This window comes from Dipodomys spectabilis, unplaced genomic scaffold (genome assembly GCF_019054845.1).
Source record: "Dipodomys spectabilis isolate Male_0828 unplaced genomic scaffold, ASM1905484v1 ptg000157l, whole genome shotgun sequence".
Classification (NCBI taxonomy): Eukaryota; Metazoa; Chordata; class Mammalia; order Rodentia; family Heteromyidae; genus Dipodomys; species Dipodomys spectabilis.
In genome coordinates this window covers 18,330,693-18,349,347 of record NW_024870834.1, presented here as the reverse complement: position 1 = coordinate 18,349,347, position 18,655 = coordinate 18,330,693, and the positions used below count along the sequence as shown (strand labels likewise).

At 38.9% G+C, this 18,655-nt stretch overlaps 1 protein-coding gene across 4 annotated transcripts in view; it reads left to right on the top strand.

Moving 5' to 3' along the window:
• The window catches only part of Gpatch2l (G-patch domain containing 2 like), a 51,812-nt gene that overhangs the window by 16,360 nt on the left and 16,797 nt on the right, over window positions 1-18,655 (top strand). Inside the window, exons 4-8 of one of the 4 annotated variants that reach the window (XR_006149434.1) lie at window positions 4,069-4,245; window positions 7,018-7,097; window positions 8,756-8,823; window positions 10,211-10,265; window positions 11,643-11,728. Coding sequence is in view for 3 of the 4 variants with exons in the window: in XM_042692593.1 (XP_042548527.1) it covers window positions 4,069-4,245; window positions 7,018-7,097; window positions 8,756-8,823; window positions 11,643-11,728 (411 nt within the window). In the remaining variant the exon portion in view is untranslated. Of the gene's footprint in view, window positions 1-4,068; window positions 4,246-7,017; window positions 7,098-8,755; window positions 8,824-10,114; window positions 10,155-10,210; window positions 10,266-11,642; window positions 11,729-18,655 lie in introns of all 4 variants that reach the window. The other 3 variants (XM_042692594.1, XM_042692595.1, XM_042692593.1) reach the window with 3 other exon arrangements.

Below are 18,655 nucleotides of genomic sequence, written 5' to 3'. Positions count from 1 at the left end.
GAAGTAGCATAATTCACCTTTTAAAGGTTGTGATGCATAATTTTATAGAAATGTAAGAAAGCCTATACTTATTACAGCAAATCAAGTTTTTAACCTTTAGAAGATGTAATAATGATATCTTCATTTATCATGAAAAAATTATATAATACTCTATAGCCTCAGCTTTCCTCTTTTTCTTTGTTTCAATTTTATACATTCAGGTGATATTGAGATGCTAAGAATTCTCTGTTCTTTTGTTCATGTTGGTCATGTTCATGTTGGTCCTGTTCATGTTGGTCCCTAGCTGAAATCTCATCTATACCTTTCTTTGGGTAGATTGTCTCATTCTCCAACAGCCTTGCCCCTTTTGCCTCAGGGCATGTTTATGGACTGTATCAGTGTGTTTTCTTGCTCTGTGTTTCATGTTGGGTTTGACCCATAGGAGGCAGTAGTAGTATTGGAGAGAAATTAATTAGATTTGTATTAGTCCCACATTTTTATTGTAATAATGCTGCTTAAAACCCCCAAACTTCCAGTGGTTTACTACATTTATTTCTTACTGTAAGATTTTTTTTTTTGGTCTGGTGATAGGGTCTGAACTCTGGGCCTGGGCACTGTCCCTTAGCTCTTCATCTCAAGGCTAGTGCTGTACCACTTGAGCCACAACGCCACTTCCGGCTTTTTTCTTTTTGCTTATGTGGTGCTGAGGAATCGAATCCAGGGCCTCAGGCATGCAAGGCAAGCACTCTACCACGGGAGCCACCTTCCCAGCCCAACTGTGAAGATTTTATTGACTATAATTTAAATGATCTTGCCTGGGCTTAGCTGCCCTCAATAGTTATAGTTACCTCAACTTATTGTATCTTATGTTGGCTAAAGGAGCAGTGGCTATATACAACATGGACTTCTTATGGCAGAGACATAAATGCCAAATTACCAAGCCAGACTGTGCATGTATATTTAAAAATTTTTGCCTTAAGTCACAACTGCTAATATTCTGCTACTTACAGCAAGTCATCTGAACAGGCCCAGTGTCAGTAGGATAAAGAAGAATGATTTGCCTAAAGGGGAAGGCAATGTGGAATTGAGTGGCAAAAGGCAAAGAATGTGGATGAATCATTCTAGTACAGGCAGGCGATAATGGAATAATAGTGCAGTCTACCACATTGGATTGAAACTCTCCCCGACTCCCTTTCTTTTGAATTTTGCTCTTCTGTTGAAGACTACCACGCCTGTATCGTAGCTTTAGCCTAAAATTGCAGTTTCTTCTTTGGCTCTAATAACCAATCTTTCCTTTTTTCCAGGTGTAATAATGGTAAAAACTCTGCTGTGCTGATTCTGGGCTTCTGCCTCCTTTGGTAGTTTTCTTGTTCTATACACTCGTACCTTTATAAGTAGTCACATCATTAAAGTGTCCTTGAATATCCCATTTAAGTGTGCATTTTTCATGAGAAACATTTTGACTGACAGTCCTTATCTTTTTGTGTGTGTATGCTTTAGTGGTCCCTTGTGCCTATTGACTTAAAAAAACTATCATAGGTATCATATATCATAGGTATTGTTTAGTGTTTTCCACTGAAGTTTTCCAAAGGGAGGAATTATTTTATTACTTTATAACTATGATACTTATCACATTGCCTGCTTTCTAATAAGCTTCTAATAAATAATGAGAAACCACGATAGGGAGAGCACTCTCCTTTTCTTCTCCAGACAACATTGTACATAGAATCCCAAATTATAAGAACATCTGAATCTATCTGCATCAAGATGCTAGAGGAACTAAAGGTGGGGAGCCTGATCACTTACCCTCTTCCTTATTTCCTGGCAGCACTCCTTTTAAGTAATTCCTGCATCAGGCATTATAGTGAATTCATGTTGAAAACTTTTGGTCTGGATCTCACAATGTTACAATGAATCCTGTAGTTTATACTGGTTATATAGGGGAAGGATTTATTTTCTACATGTTTATAATGTATCCCAGTCAGTTTTACCCCCTCCCTATTTATCTTTCTCCTTTTACAGAACAATTACAGTGGGGCTTGGACTTAGGATCTGGCTGTTCTTGAGTTTTTGAGCTTAAGGCTAGTGCTTTACCACTTTGAGCCACAGCTCTACTTGTAGTTTTTTGGTGGTTAATTGGAGATAGGATTCTCATAGACTTTCCTGCCTAGGCTGACTTTGAACTGGGATCTTCAGATCTTAGCTCCTGAGTAGCTAGGATTACAGGCATGAGCCACCCACACCTGGCCCATTAGTCTTATTTTCATAGTTGCAAATAATCTTGACCCAATGACTCCTTTCTCTATTATTGGAAATCATGAGTAGACACTTGAGAACTAAAAAAAAAAAAAAAATCCAGCTATAGTTTGGCATTAATCATCAGAAAAACTGATCTGAGTAGATAGTCTATTTCAAGAACTATCCTAGGGAGAGTTTCTGGATAAGAAAGGAATGAACATGGAAGTGATCATGGTTCATCAGTAGTCAATAAGATAAGATGTTCTTAGAATAGTGTTTTTTAAACATGGACCCCAGACCAGCGTAGTTTCATGAGGAAACATGTTAGAAATGCAAGTTTTTGGTCTTACCCACGCCAAAATCAGAAATGGGGGTAGTGCTCAGCAGTCGGTGTATTATGTCCCATGTGTTGCAACCTTTTTCTGTCTCCCTTCTATTTCCCCCTCTATTATAATGAGTGGTGTTTCTGGTGCAAGGTAAACATTGAGGTCTTCTCTTTTAGAGAGACAATTGTTTGTAGTTTGTGTTTATATTGGACCACTTTGAGTAACTTGTTCAGTGGCAATATCTGCTGCTATTCACCAGAGTGCATCTTTTACTGCCCCTTCTGGAGGTTTTTACTTTAAGACTTTCACTACCCTGGGTGATAGTGGCTTCATGTGGCTGTCATGTCCTGAGGGGCTTCTTTGGGGTCCAGTATATATTAGAGACTGAATGTACTGTGGGCTTCTTTCGATGTTCTTGTTATTTCCTTCATCCTTGCAGTTTTGAAAAGGTGATGAGGCAGCAAACAGGAAGTTACCTTCCTTATTCTTATCTGTCTTATTGGTAGGAATAACTTGTTTTTGGAAACTGAGAAGCTATTATAGTAGCTAGTAGGAAGAGGTTTGAACCAAGAGTCTAGATAGATGGGTCTAGTTGTGACTTTATCATTTATAAACAGCATAACTTTGGCAACATGAGATCACTTTCTGAAAATCTTTAGAGAATTATATTGTTAGTTGAACAAGATACCAAGGATTATTAAACAAGGTAAGGCAAACATATTATGAGAAATGCAACTACAGGAAAAAAGATACACCAAAAGACAAATCACCTTCAGCAGGAGTAGGACTAAAGTGACCTTGTGGCTGTGAACCCCTAAATTTGTATTTAGTAGGAAGAATGGTAAGGAAGACAGTTTATTTTTTGTGGAAAAGACTTCAAGCTTTGTTAACCCAGCTTTAGGTTCAAATTCTGGTGTCTTCATTTAGTAACTTAACTTGACTTCTCTATGGACATTAGAAACCTTGTTGTAAGTTGGAATTAATATAGGGATTGGAAGGGATTACATATTTACAGAGTTTTAGTAAGGAGTAAACAGCAGCCTTACTAGTTTTCACTATTAGAGCAATCCAGTCTAACACAGAATAGCGTTCATGTGACACTAATTTGGTATCTCAGTTTTCATTGAAATATTTATTAGGAAGAAGGGCCAGAACAATTTTTGGTACTTTATTTGAAAATCTTATCAAGCCAGGCACTAGTGGCTCATGCCTATAATACTAGCTACTCAGAAGGCTGAGATCTGAGGATCACGGTTCAAAGCCAGCCTGGGCTGGAAAGTCCATTAGACTACTCCAATAAACTACTCAGAAAAAGCCAGAATGGGACTGTGGCTCAAATGGTAGAGTGCTAGCCTTAACACAAAGAGGCTTAGGAACAGTGCCTGTGCCCTTAGTTCAAGCCCCAAGACAGGCAAAACAACAACAACAAAAAATTAAAACTGTAGCACTGAGAAGACATCCTCCTATTTGCTTTTTCTTGGTGCATGTTGAAATTCCAGCTTATGACATGACCTATTTGCTTTAGGGGATGATGAGCAGAGTGATTGGTTCTATGAAGGAGAATGTGTCCCAGGATTCACTGTCCCTAATCTTCTACCCAAGTGGGCTCCTGATCACTGCACTGAAGTAGAAAGAATGGACTCTGGACTGGATAAACTTTCAGACCCCACATTCCTTTTACCTTCCCGGCCAGCTCAGAGAGGTGAGTTTGGAGGAGACTAAAATGTAAAATATAATTTATGCTTTTATAGTTGTCTTTGCTCAAACATGCCTCTAAATATGCACCAGTATCTCAATTGTGTTGCTATGCTAGGGATTTTCTAGAGGATTCTTGAGCCTCAAAGCTCAAACTTCCAGTTCTAGCTAATTCAATCTATGGAGATTCTTGGGACATATATTAATAGGGCATTCCTTAGCCTTTGTTGCCAATTTGTGCCAGATTTAGGAAGCCTTACATGTAGTGGCTGCTCATCTTTTTGTGTAGATAATAGATTATTGAGAGCTCATTGGAAGCTCAGTGAGAGATTTTTTTCTAGTAAAGGAATAGATTATCATAAGAACATTCACATACAAGGTATAATGGCATTTTTACATGGATAATTTAAAAATTAAAAAAACACTTTTAGGATCATATTAATGATCCTGTTATCACACATTTCAGCACAAATGCATATCCTTTCCTTTTGTTTTTCCTTCATTTATAAGATAGCAAAGTAGGGTAGAAAGAGCCTAAGATATGGAGATGTTATTGTGGTAATAATACTCTCCTTATACAGTCTATTAGCTCTGTGGTTGTAACCAAGGCACTTCAATCCCTAGGGATGTCAGGGTCATTGCTTAAGACATGACATTGAACAAGACTCTTTTATATATTTCTTCAGCTCAGTAAATTTATAATTCTAGGAGTCTCTGTAACAAGTACCAAGTATTTGTTGAGCATTGTAGGGTAGTCACGATTATACTGAGAACTGTAAACTTCTATGTAGGATTTAATTTTTTTTTTTTTTTTTGGTCCGGTCGTGGGGCCTGAACTCTGGGCCTGGGCGCTGTCCCTCAGCTCTTCAGCTCAAGGCTAGCGCTCTACCACTTGAGCCATAGCGTCACTTCTGGCTTTTTTCTTTTTGCTTATGTGGTGCTGAGGAATCGAACCCAGAGCCTCAGGCATGCAAGGCAAGCACTCTACCACTGAGCCACCTTCCCAGCCCCAGGATTTAATTTTTATTAATTTGGATTGATAGGCTTTAATGCAGCTGGTTCTTGGTAAGGACTACTGTTTTCTGAGACACAAATTTTGCTGCCTTAGTAACTTTTTTTTTTTGCTGGTCTTGGGGTTTGAACTCTGGGCCTAAGTGCTGTCCCTGAGTTTTTTTGCTCAACGCTATCATTTGAACCGTAGCTCCACTTCCAGATTTTTTATTTTATTTTATTTTTTGTGGTTAATTGTTGATAAGAGTCTCATAGATTTTCCTACTTGGGCCAGCTTTGAATCTTGATCTTTAGATCTCTGTGAGCTACCAGCACCTTGGCAGTAACTTTTATTTTTTATTGAATGTTTCAATAAATATTTCTGTAAGTTCTTTATGAACCATTGATTTATTTTTATTTTTTTATTTTTTGGGTCTGGTCGTAGGGCCTTGAACTCTGGACCTGGGCACTGTCCCTCAGCTCTTCAGCTCAAGGCTAGCGCTCTACCACTTGAGCCACAACGCCACTTCCAGTTTTTTCCTTTTTGCTTATGTGGTGCTGAGGAATTGAACCCAGGGCCTCATGCATACAAGGCAAGCACTCTACCACTGAGCCACCTTCCCAGCCCTGAACCATTTAAAGTAGACACAAAAAAGTAAGAACATCAAGAAGAAACTGGGAATGGCTATAATCTCAGTTTCAAAGATCAAGTCATTAATAACATTTTTATGTCTATTCTTACTCTTTCTTTGTGTGTAGAACATACATAACAGAAAATGGTATTCTATTTTTCATCACTATTTCATGAATTAGTACATTTTTGAGATAGTAACTAACACTTAAAATTAGGAATTGGGGGCTGGGAAGTGACTTAGTGGTAGAGTGCTTTCCTCGCATGCATGAGGCCCTGGGTTCAATTCCTCAGTACCACATAAGCAGAAAAAGCCGGAAGTGGTGCTGTGGCTCAAGTGGTAGAGCTGAAGAGCTGAGGGACAGCGCCTAGGCCCAGAGTTCAAGCCCCATGACCAACACCCCCCACCAAAAAAAAAAATTAGGAATTGTTAAGTGAACCTTTTCTATTAGTATAGTGTTTGAGGTTTATAAAGTACCTTCTTTATACTGTTTTATTAGGTATATCCCTGGGCTAGCAAGTATGCCCTTTTATAAATTTACCAAAGTCAAAAGATAAATAGCATGCCTAAGATTGTAGTGTTAGTGACATATATGGGAACAATAACAGATATGGCAAATGGTCTTGTGAAGAGCCTGGGGTAAGGGTCCCAGTGGACTAGAAGTATCTGACTGCTTATGAACTTCTGTTTCTCTCTCTTTCTCCTCCTCCCCCTTCTTTCCTTCATACCTCCTCCCTTTTACATTTCTCTCTTCTTCCTTCTTCCTTTCCTCCCTCCCTCCTCCCCCCTTCCTTCTCTTCCTTATTCCGTTTTTCTTCCTTCCTTTCTTGCTTTTTTTTTTTTTTTTTTGGTCCGGTCATGGGGCCTGAACTCTGAGCCTGGGCACTGTCCCTCAGCTCTTCAGCTCAAGGCTAGTGCTCTACCACTTGAGCCACAGCACCACTTCCGGCTTTTTTCTTTTTGCTTATGTGGTGCTGAGGAATTGAACCCAGGACCTCATGCATGCAAGGCAAGTGCTCTACCACTGAGCCACCTTCCCAGCCCCTCTTCCTTTCTTTTGAGACAGGAACACTTACATAGGCATAGGCTACCCATGCTTATGGATTTTGTGTGTTTAGTAACTGAGACTTTTTTTCTTTCTTTTTTTTTTTTTTTAGGGTACCATGCTCGCTTAAATCGCCTGCCAGGAGCTGCAGCTAGATGCCTCAGGAAGGGACGAAGAAGGCTGGTTGGGAAGGTGATAGCTCTCATGGTTTCCTAGGTGCTGTGGGAAGGTGGCATTCCCTATGGGATTTGTGTGCCCTGTTGACAACTAAAGGTGCCACAAAATACCTGGAGTTAATGAAACCAATTGAATGTTTGGGGGAGTGTATGTGTGAACAGTATTATGTAGGATTTGAGAGCCTTCCACTTTTGTGGAAGTGAGTCAGTTTAGAGGTCCCTTTTGCATGTCTGAAAGTATCTAGAGTCTATTGGACATGCCTCTAATGATTTCAAATAAATAGGATAATGTTTACTTGTTTAATTCATCTTCATCACCTTAAAGGAATATTTGTCATTTCTAGCAGAGGTCACCGCTCTTCTCCCCCCATCCCTCTCCCCCATCTTTCTTCTCTTTTTCTAAATTGTAACCATAAATAATGAGTTTCATTCACAGCTCCCTGCCAGTGAGCTGCTAATTACGCAAAGTACTGCTTGTAATTTACACAGTAATAAACTGTAAATTTAAACATTACGGCATTTTAAGTTAATAATTTTTCTGCTGTAACAAATAGCTCATTTTTCACCCATCTTTTCCCTTGGCTCCTCTACTGTTCTGTGTCTGCAACCAGTAGGCATAGCCATGAGGGATGAAGAATATGAAGAATGTAGTGTGTGGGCCCTTTTCATTTAGCTCCACTCCCTTCTACAATCTGACCTCCAAATTAATATGTCTATAGCCAGTCGTTCGCTAAAATGTGTATCCTAATGTTTAGGCTAATCCATATACATAGATGAATATAGATAATAACATTTACCCAGAAAAAAAATGAGTTTTATTTTAGTAACAAGCTCAATGTTCTTGACATTTATTTTCATAACTTACGTTCTTTTGTCTTAGCGCTTACTCATATGTGTGTAACTCTTATTCATATACGGGTTGGTATGCATTCTTTGGTACTGTGATAACTATTCACTATAAATGTGCTCAAGTTAAATGAAGGATGAATGCCTTCTGCCACTTTACAATTTTTGTAGGTTATTAGTTTTTGAATTGCTTGTGGTATTATGGGTAAGCTTTCATATTATCATCTTGAGAATACTGAATTTACGAATCAATTTTATTTTTACTCTCAGACGATGTATAAGGGACAAAATTCATGGTGATAATTTTTTGTAGGTCACAAAAGTCCTTTGATGTGTATACATTCATTCAACAGATATCTTGTATTTGTATCCAGTATAAAAGATACATAAAGATAGCCTTTTATATAAGCCACCTGAATAAGCATGTCCCCATAGAAAGGCTAATAGAGCTATAATCACATAATTGATGAGTCTGATATGCTGGCCTGCCTAAAAAAAATTGGCTACTGTGAGTATATATAGGTGTAATCCCAGCACTCAGGAGGCTGAGGCAGAAAGACAAAAAACATTGGCGGCTGTTGAGTATTTCTGAAGAAGTGGTTCTACTTCTACACATAAGCACACAGGCAAACAGACGCACAGACACACACACATACTCAACATGCTGTTTTTAAAAACTGACATTTGACAAATGCATTTGAAATCTGCATGGCTGGCATAGTTATGGGAAGTGTGAGTGTGTGTGTGGTGCACACGCATGTGTGTATGTGTTCTGTATATATTTGGTTCTGTAGTTGGCTAATATTCTTGTCCTTCTCTTACTTTTAGGAGGCCAGCATAAGCACTCTTGGTACTGAGAGGATAAGCCATATCATCAGTGACCCCCAACAGAAAGAGTAAGTCCTTAAGTATTTTCTGTCTGTCCTAACCTGTACCTTGGGGAAGGAAACAGAGGAGACTTTTGTGAAGTCGTAGAAACTGAACTACAGCGCTGAAAAACTGAAAGGTTTTTACTTTGTGCTAGTTAAGATGGCCAATGTCTTAAAATCATGGCAGTAGTTATCCTTTCTAGACTAGTTTTTATTTTCTTGCCTTTTTTAAATCTCTAGGTTCTATGTTAGTATACATCACTAAGGATGTTATATTTTTAACTCATTTTTTTTTTCTTTCTCTCTTTCTCTCTTTTATTTTGTGTGAGTGTGCACCAGTCCTGGGGTTTGAACCCAGAGCCTGGGCACGGTCCCTGAGCTTTTTTGCGCAAGTCTGGTGCTCTACCACTTGAGCCATAGCTCTGCTTCTGGCTTTTTTGCTGGTTAATTGGGGGATAAGAATCCCATGCACTTTCCTGCTTGGGGTAGCTTTGAACAATGATCTTCTGATCTCAGCCTCCTGAATTGCTAGGATTACAGGCATGAGCCCCCAGTGCCCAGTTGTCTCTCAAACTTTTTTTGTTTTGATTGTTCAAGATAGGTGGTTGCCTGTATATTCCTATATTGTTTCCCATTTTTAGGCCTCTTTGTAGAAAAATCTTTTTCCTATATTGTTTCCTACTTTTAGGCCTGTTTGTAGAGAACTCTTTCTACCTTATTATGTGAGGACAACAGCAAACCTTATGTAGCTGCAGAAGAATCATCTGTCCCTTGTCATGATAGCTGGGCCCTACATGATTGACTCTCTATAATTATTGTCTAGCAACCTTCACACTTGGACACTGAATGATTCCTCACTGGGAAAAACCTAAATGCCTGTTGAATAAATATATATGTCAAAGGAATTTAGTGACTTACAAAAATTGTTAGCCTGTATTTTGTCCCTTATATAAGATGATGAGAATCCAGTGACAGTCTAGTACTCATCTAGCCCAATGTAATTTTAAATTTACCAACTAAACAAGATATGCGTGTGGAGTTGGAGTTGGAGTCCTCTTGTCACTGCATAGCTGGGAGTATGCTGCTTTTACAGTGTAATCTTGCGGTTATTTTAGCTGGTATAGTTATTACATTCAGTTGCAAGTCTTTTTCCTTTAGAGAGCTACATTTAGTGCTGATACAGTATCTCTCCTTTTCTCCTCTAGTTGCATTTTTTCCCATTTTCTTCTATCTTCATTCTATCTTCTTATCTTTTCCCTTCCATAAATTTCCTATCTTTTTATTGCTTTCTTTCCTGTTATTCTCCCCCTTTCCTTAGCTTCTGGTTACCATCAGCTGGAAAAAGAGAACGAAATCAGGTAAGATCACTTTTCTTTGTCATCTTTATTTTATCATTTGATTTCCTTGTCTTTAGAAAGAATAAAGCGTTGGCTTCTGATTTTCCTCACATTTCTGCTTGTACACATGAGGTAAGGGTATCTTTTTCCAAGTGAATTGGATATTCTTGGAGGATCACTTTCCAAGAATATTCCATACTGATAAGAACTGTACCTAGTTCCCCTCATTTGGTTCAACTGTGATAATCAATTTGTTATATGTAACACCTTCAAGAGAATCCTGTTTTTATTTTAGTTTTGACCTTTGCATTAAGAAAGCATTCTCATTTGTAATCTGTGTTATCATTTAGTTTAACACTAGAATTCTATGCTGTTAGGTCCTTTTAAAAAACTTACTTTTTTTGTTTTTGGCAGTTGTAGGATTTGAACATAGCTCAGGGCTATGTCCCTGAGCTCTTTTGTTCAAAGCTAGTGCTCTACCACTTTGATCCAACAGCTCCACTTCTGGTTTTTGAGTGGTTAACTGGAGAGGGGAGTCCCACAGGGACTTTTCTGCTGGTGCTAGCTTTGAACTGTGATCCTCCGATCTCAGCATCCTGAGTAGCTGGGATTACAGGCGTGAGCCACCAGTACCTGGCTTTTAAAATACTTTTGCAGTTACCTTTCAAAAGTTCTTTCAGTCTTAAGATGTAAAAACTTACACATTTTTAGAAAAAACTATACTGGGAAAAATTCAAAGAAAGCTAGAAAACATAAAGTGGGGTGCTTTCATATATATTATATATGTATATGATATGTACATATACATACCATTTAATCCTTACAATCTTTGATTTGGTTTGTTTTTTTTGTTGCTAGAGATTGAAGCCAGGGTCTCCTGTATGCCAGGCATCAAGTTTACTGCTGTACTATACTCTCAATTGCTCACAAATAACTCGAAAGCAATATTTTAGTCAATGTCTTCTAAAATAGGTAGGACTCTGTAGATGAAGAGTAAACCTCAAAGGTTGTTTAATTTTAAACATGTGTCAGTCCTGTGGTAGATTGGGATTCAAAGATAGGTATTCTAATTCCCATCTAGTTTTGATTCTACTTTACTATGCCACTGGATTGTGCTAACCAGTTATTCTTAGAAATATTGCCAGGGTAAGGGAATGAAAAGGTAATTTAGTTCTTAGCTTTTTAGGAGAAGGATTTGGTAATCATTGAACTTAAGTTTCTACCGTATCAGTTGGGAAAGTACTATCTTCTGCCATTTAAGTAATTTTTATGTATTAGGAGATGTGTATTAGTTGTTGTTTAACAAAGAATAGGGTTTTTTTTTCTTCTGAAGTGTGCCATATTCCTGGTCACAGTTGGAAAGCACAGCTTTATCAAATGGTGTATCTATGTTTAGTATGAAAGAAGAATAGAACAGCCAAAGAGAAAAGTAATCAAGTAGTAGATACCCTTTGGGAGCAGATCTGGTCCCTTTAAACTTTATTAAAATAATCTTATTTATTCCCACAGTCTAATCCTCTCTCTCCCCTTTACTCTCTGGATGTTCTTACTGATGCTTCTCATCGAAGATGCTCACCAGCACACTGCTCTGCCAGGTAACTCTTCTGATTTACAATGTTTATGGACAGGATCCAGTTTGATCCTTATAATAACCATTCAAGGTAAATAAATGTTGCACAAGTGAGAAACAGACTAAGTGGTGAGTAGTTTCCTGTGGTCACACAGCTGCTTTGTGATTAAGTCTCAACTGTGACCTAACTCTTCTAGCTCATATTTCATATTATTTCTGTTGCTAAAAGCCCCTCTTCAAAGAACATTATTAATGTCCCTTGCCATGACCTGTAAAACCCTGCATAATCTGATTTCTGCCTACATGGCTAGCTTCCTTTCATATGTCTTCCCCCTTCTCTGAGGGAGAGATTCAGCTACATCAGGGAGTACCATTTTATTCTTCAAAAATAGCCATTCTTTCCCGCCTTGGACCTTTACTCTTGTTCCCTTTGCCTGGAAACTTTTTAAGCTGCTGCTCACTTCAGCTTACCATGTTACCTCCTCAGAGGACAGCTCAGACCATTAGGCCATCTGCAACACTCTCTGCTCATTATGTATTTGTTCCCTTCATTGCTCGCATGGTCTTTAATAAATTTGTGTATTTCTTTCTCCTCCATGTCTCTGTCACCAGAATATAAACTTCAAAATTCAGGTCCTTGTCTTACTCCCCAGTAGATCACTAGCATGTGGACTGGCATTTCTTACACATTCACCATCTTTCAAATGAATGAAATTTAGATGATAAATAAATATGGTTTTAATGACAGCGTTCTTTAGCAATGCTGTTGTGCACAAAAGAATAGTTAATAGGCTGGACAGTAGAACTATGATTATTTCTTGTAGGGAAAAGAATTCCTGAGATTCTGATGATTTTTTTTCTTCCTAATAAGTTAAGTAGATATGTTCATAGATTGGGGTACAGGCTATACAAAGAAGTTTTCTTTTTATGGATACATTTAGAATAGACTATACCATAACCTATTGCATTGATCTGTCCTTTTTTTTCTTTTTTTTGTTAGTTATACTCTAGGCCTGGACTCTGTCCCTCAGCTCTTCAGCTCAAGGCTTAACGCCCTACCACTTGAGCCACAGTGCTACTTCTGGCATGTGGTGCTGAGGAATTGAACCCAGGGCCTTATGCATACGAGGCAAGCACTCTATTACTGAGCCAACTTCCCAGCCCTGCCATAGATCTGTCTACAAGACAAGTAGCATTTCAGTAGAGATAGTCTTTTGAAAAGAAAGACCATCATAGATGGTGTTACTAAGAATGTGGAAAATTAGGGCTGGTGCCATGGCTTGAGTAACAAGATAGGGTATTCAGACATTAGCACCACCCAAAGAAAAAGAATGGAAAATTGCAGGGTGATATAAACTATCACTTTGAGGCTTTTTTTTTAGTAGTAGTGCTTATTTTTTGTTTATTCATTCAGTATTCACTGACTCCCTACTAAGTACTGGGCCTTTTGTTTAGGAACTACAGCCTCAGGGAAAGGCAGGTATGGAAATTGACAATTGCAATAAAAGTTTGCTTCCTAATTATGTGAAGCACAGAGGATGAGCTCCTAACTCAAGCTCAGGGGAGGTTATCTTAGAGGTGGTGGTGTTCAAAAAGACAAGACTTCAGTCTGTAGGAAAGCTGTCCCGTAGCTTTTTGTTTTGGCACCAAAGTAATGCCTATGAATATTCTTTGGGAAAATGATATGAGTAAGTGCCTGTCAAGTCCAATGCTCAAAGTGATTACTCTCCTCCTTTTACTTCTGCTACCTAGAGCTGGGCTGTTGTACTAAGGCCAGTATCTATGTTTCTCTCAGGTTTTCCCTTCAGACGCCTCACTTTGGTTGGACACGGTGGCAACAGCTTGTTTCTTGGTGTATCTCATTATCTGCATCATTACTGTCCTCTTACCTGGTGGTGTTTGTGACTGGACTTGGAAACCTTAGAAAGTCCCAGTGAGCTTCTGGTATTCATGGCTCCAGGGAAATACTGCTGTTGATATAGATGGTTACTAAAAGAGAGAGAATGTAGAACATTAGAGATTGTCTTTTTAGTCTTACTTCTAGACAGCATTCTTAGGATTGTGGACACCAAATGGTTGCATGCATGAAGGTTTTTAACTTAGCATTTATTTATTATCTTCTCCTTAAAAACTTCTTTGTTTTAATTTAAATAGTTATATTAGTCTAGTGGTACATATTTATAGTTATGGGTTTGTATTACATCTATAACAACTCTTTCCTCACATTTTTAATCAGTGAAGGTACACATCAGGTTTGGCAACAACTGTTCTGTGGGAGGTGATAAGTGCAGGTGACCTGTGTACATTTTGGAAAATATGAATCAGGAGGCACTGACCTCTTGGGGCTACCCCTCACACCTTTGAAATAGGGGAAAGAGGTCCTTGTCAGCAAAGAGTGAGTGGAGAAAGAGTCTAACTCTAGTGTGGGAGAATATTGAAATCCAATTAGGAACTAGGCTGTGAGTTTTGCACATGTAAACTAACAATAGTCTGGCTTCTAAGAGAGAATGTAAAGGAACCAGTGGTGGTAGAGAAGCAGCAGCCAAATGCCTCATTAAAAAAAAACGTTTTAAATAGAAATTTTATCGTTTTCTTGTCCCATTTTAATTGTAGCAGGAAAAGCTTTCTTTCAAGGCATCTGGGCAGCATTGGGAATTTTACACCCATCATTAGAACAGTGTGTGTGAGTGTGTGTGTGTGTGTGTGTGTGTGTGTGTGTGTGTGTGTGTGTGTGTGTGTGTGTGGTGACTATGTTATCATTAATGGTATAATTTTATTTTGCAAAAAGAAAAGTGTTTCCTGTTTTATCACAGCTTTCCCTGAGGAGGGCTGGTGTATTAATTTGCTGTATTGCCTCCTGGCTGTTCCCAGGCTGTTTTTCCTCTTCATCATGGAATTTTTAATGGCTCTCACGCCTCTTGGGAAGCATGTGAGGAAGAGTTCCTCAGGGAGTGCTTTCCTTTTTTCACATGCCTATAATTACTCTCCTTTAAGAGCACAAAGAGTCTGATAATCATGCCTGTACTATGAAGGTTCCCTCCTGCCAGGGTACTGAACTGAGACTGTTTCTTGCCTGAACACTGCCAGTTGCACTCTATTCAGTGCCTGGCATCTGCATGCCAGCAAGGCCACCACAAGACTCACATACAGCTCCTGGGCCAGGGGCCACAGAGTGTGTACGTGTGACCTCAAGGTACTCTTACACTGCTATAAACAAATAATAGGGTCATAGTTTTAAAGTGACACAGTTTGATGTATTATACAGCTAAGATGGCAGAAGGGGAGTTTTGTGATTGTTGTTCCATTCTAAAGATTTGTAGATTTACAAGTATTTTAGAAATACCCCTCTAGAAATAAGTTAAATTTGATGGATTTCAACCCTGTCTGCACTTCTGGGGAAGCAAAAGCATCTATGCTGGACCCCACCTCCAGATATTCTGATTTAGTTGGTTTGGGATGAGGTCCAGCATTGGCATTATTTTAATTCTCCTCAAGTGACTAATATGAAGTCAGGGTTTAGTATTGCCTCCATAAGAGCATGTGATTTTATTTTTTATTTATTTTTTTGGGGGGGTCCGGTCGTGGGGCCTGAACTCTGGGCCTGGGCACTGTCCCTCAGCTCTTCAGCTCAAGGCTAGCGTTCTACCACTTGAGCCACAGCGCCACTTCCGGCTTTTTTTTTTCTTTTTGCTTATGTGGTGCTGAGGAATTGAACCCAGGGCCTCTGGCATGCAAGGCATGCGCTCTACCACTGAGCCACCTTCCCAGCCCCGAGCATGTGATTTTTATAACTGGTACTTGGTGATTGGCTTAACTGGGACTTGGTTTCATAATTAGCACAGGTTCTTTGCTTTTGTATTTTGAGCACAATTCCTTAATTCTTCATTGAGGGGGGTGGGGGGGTAAAGTTTGCCAGAGAAGCTGCTGCAGGTGAAGTTGAGTGTTGGTGTTTGGCACAGTGTCATGTGTGTACTTACTGATAAATAGGAGAGTGAAGGTCAGTGGGGGGATGTGGACAGTTGTAGAATTGGCTGCATATGTGGATAAAATTGGTAAACCAACTATTTTTATTTTATTGTTTTGGTTGCTGGTTTGTAGTTTGCTTTTATAATACTCAGTGTTAAGAATTGCTGCCACTCTAACAGCAGATGGTGTGATTGGTGTTCTGATAGACACAGTGGTATTGTTGTCAAGAGCAATAATTTGTGATAAGACTAGACCCATAGGCAGCTTTCCCAAAATGAGAGATTGACTGTGAAGAATAGCTTTTCTTACCCTTATTGCCTATGGTAAACCATAGTTAGAACTTACTGTTTGCTACACTGCTCTGCATGTTGCACAAGTCACTGTTGTTTTGAGTGTTTCTTGGTAGTTCTGAGTTTTTTTAATTTTTTGTGATATTTTCTGTGGTAATTTGGTAAGGCCCCACCCTTTTCTACTTGTACTTTCTTTAAGTCTGAAATAGCAATGCACTTGATTGTAGCTTATTTTCATACAGATCTTTTCTTTTATAAATAACCTTTTCACTTAAGAAATATTGTTTTCAATTCCAATAAGGATGGCAGGTACAACCTGATATGCAAATGTTATATATTTTCTTTACTGAATAAATACAAATTTCCTGGTTTCCTCCTATTTTTTTCATTATCCATGAGATGTTGGCAGATACAGTATGAAAGTAAGAGCATGGATACTAATATGAGATAGACCCACAGAAGAATCTTTATTTCCCTGGGCAAATACTCGACCTCTCCATTCCTCAGTTTCTTCATGTTTAAAATAGAAACTTCTTACTGGACTAGTGGGTATGAAAATGCACTAATGTATATAAATATTTCAGCAAGCCTGGTAACTAGTAGTATTTTTGTCATATAGTTAATTTCCCTCTTCTGTCCTTATGATGATGACAGTGTTAAGACTGAGTTGGCTTCTGTAGTCATTTGCTAGTAAAGTGTCATACAGATACTTGAGGACCTGACATGGCCTCAGATGGACTGTAAGAAGAGTTATTTGGACAGTGTTTGAGTGAAAAAGTGAGACCTTCCTGTCCATTGGAGAGCTGATAAATGATAGCCCTAGCTCATTGTAATTCATTTTATCTGTTCATAAACATTATGATCTGCATATCAGAGTTGTGTGCCCAGCTGGCTGTGCCACTTGACAAGGAGTTTCAAAGAGCAAGAAGAAGACTCAATTCATGCTATTAATTTTGACCTTTGGAGCTATAATAAACAGCCTCAGGTTTTACCCCCAGGGCTTGGGGGAAGGGACCTTTTATTAGTCTTCTCTCTGGTGGGGATGCTGTGATGCATAGCAGCTCTTACTAACCTCTTTGGTGCCTTAGTTTCAGCTATGTCTGAGGAAATGCTTTTGCTGTGATGTTGTCTATAGGCCCTCTGAGCCTATTGGAATCTCCCGCATTATGGTCTTTTGTCCTCTGTTGGAGGGTCTTACATATAGCAGCTCTCAACTGACCACATCTTACTGCTCATGTAAAGGGATGGAAACATTTTCTTCCTCTTTTTTTCTTTTCTTTTTTTTGGGGGGGCTCCGGTCGTGGGGCCTGAACTCTGGGCCTAGGTGCTGTCCCTCAGCTCTTCAGCTCAAGGCTAGCGCTCTACCACTTGAGCCACAGCGCCACTTCTGGCTTTTTTCTTTTTGCTTATGTGGTGCTGAGGAATCGAACCCAGGGCCTCAGGCATGCAAGGCAAGCGCTCTACCACTGAGCCATCTTCCCAGCCCCTTCATATATTTTTTTATACTCACTTTTCCAACTGATTTGAAATTATTCTGCTTCTGTGGGTCGCATGACACAGCTTCATTATATCCTTTCTACCTTGGCTTAACTAAGGAAAGTAGATTAGGGTTAGCTTTGAGTTAGAGTCATTAGACTTGCCAGGGTCTCTTCCTGCTAGATAAGCTACCTCTGTTCCTTACGGTTATTGTGATATTCAGGTTTTCTGTCCCTCACTGCTCATGGTTCATAAGGCCTAGATCTTTCCCCTTGTGCAAGTCTGTAAAAATCTTTCCCCAATTGGGTGTTTAATAAATGTCAGTCAACCTTGAAGATAAATCACAAGTGAGTGTGGGGTCTCTCTTACTTCCGTAGATTTAATTCCCTCCTTTTACCCTTGCACTTGACTTCATCTTGATTACAGCTCACTGTCTCAGATTATTAGGTCTCCATTTGTAAATCAGCCTTCATGCCATGCAATGAACCCCTTAGGGCAGGGTAAGTCTTGACTTGGTTTCATGTATTTATCCTATCATCATCCAGTGCAGTGTTTTACATGGGACAGGCCCCCATAAATTTTTCTTAAAAGTAATTGAGGTAAATAAATTAGTTATTAAAGAAAATAATTGGAATATATGACATGTAAGACCTTTGGTCCTTAGAAACATCTGTTTTCCCTTGTTACTTAAAAAAAGTACAGCAAATAAATACCTCTTCCTACATTGTCTGATTTTTATTTTATACCCCCAAAAAATGAACTTTTCCATAGCTGTAAAAAAGGAGTGATTTTGAAGGTGAACTGTTCCTTAAATTGCTTGCCATTGGCTCATAAAGCTTTTTACTCCTTAGGAATAACTCTCAACATCTTTGTTGTAGACCAAAAGCAGTCACTTCAGTTATTTTCTGCCAACATTGGTTCTATTAAACATGCATGTATTACTCAAGTAACTTTTCCCCTAAAAGTACATTCCTGCCCCAGGGACATAGTGATCTGCCGGGTTTCCTAAGTAACACTGCAGTTTGAACAGCTCACCTGACCTTTTCCTTCGTTGCAGTGAAAGCAAAGTAGAAATGTTATGCATAGATTTAAAGAATACACTTTGAATTAATAGTTAATCTTCAGCATTCACCTTCACACAATAAAAATTTAGTGACTTTCTAAAGGAACAATTTTTAGAGTGTTTGTTGTTTTTAATGCTACCTCCCCTTCCCCCACCT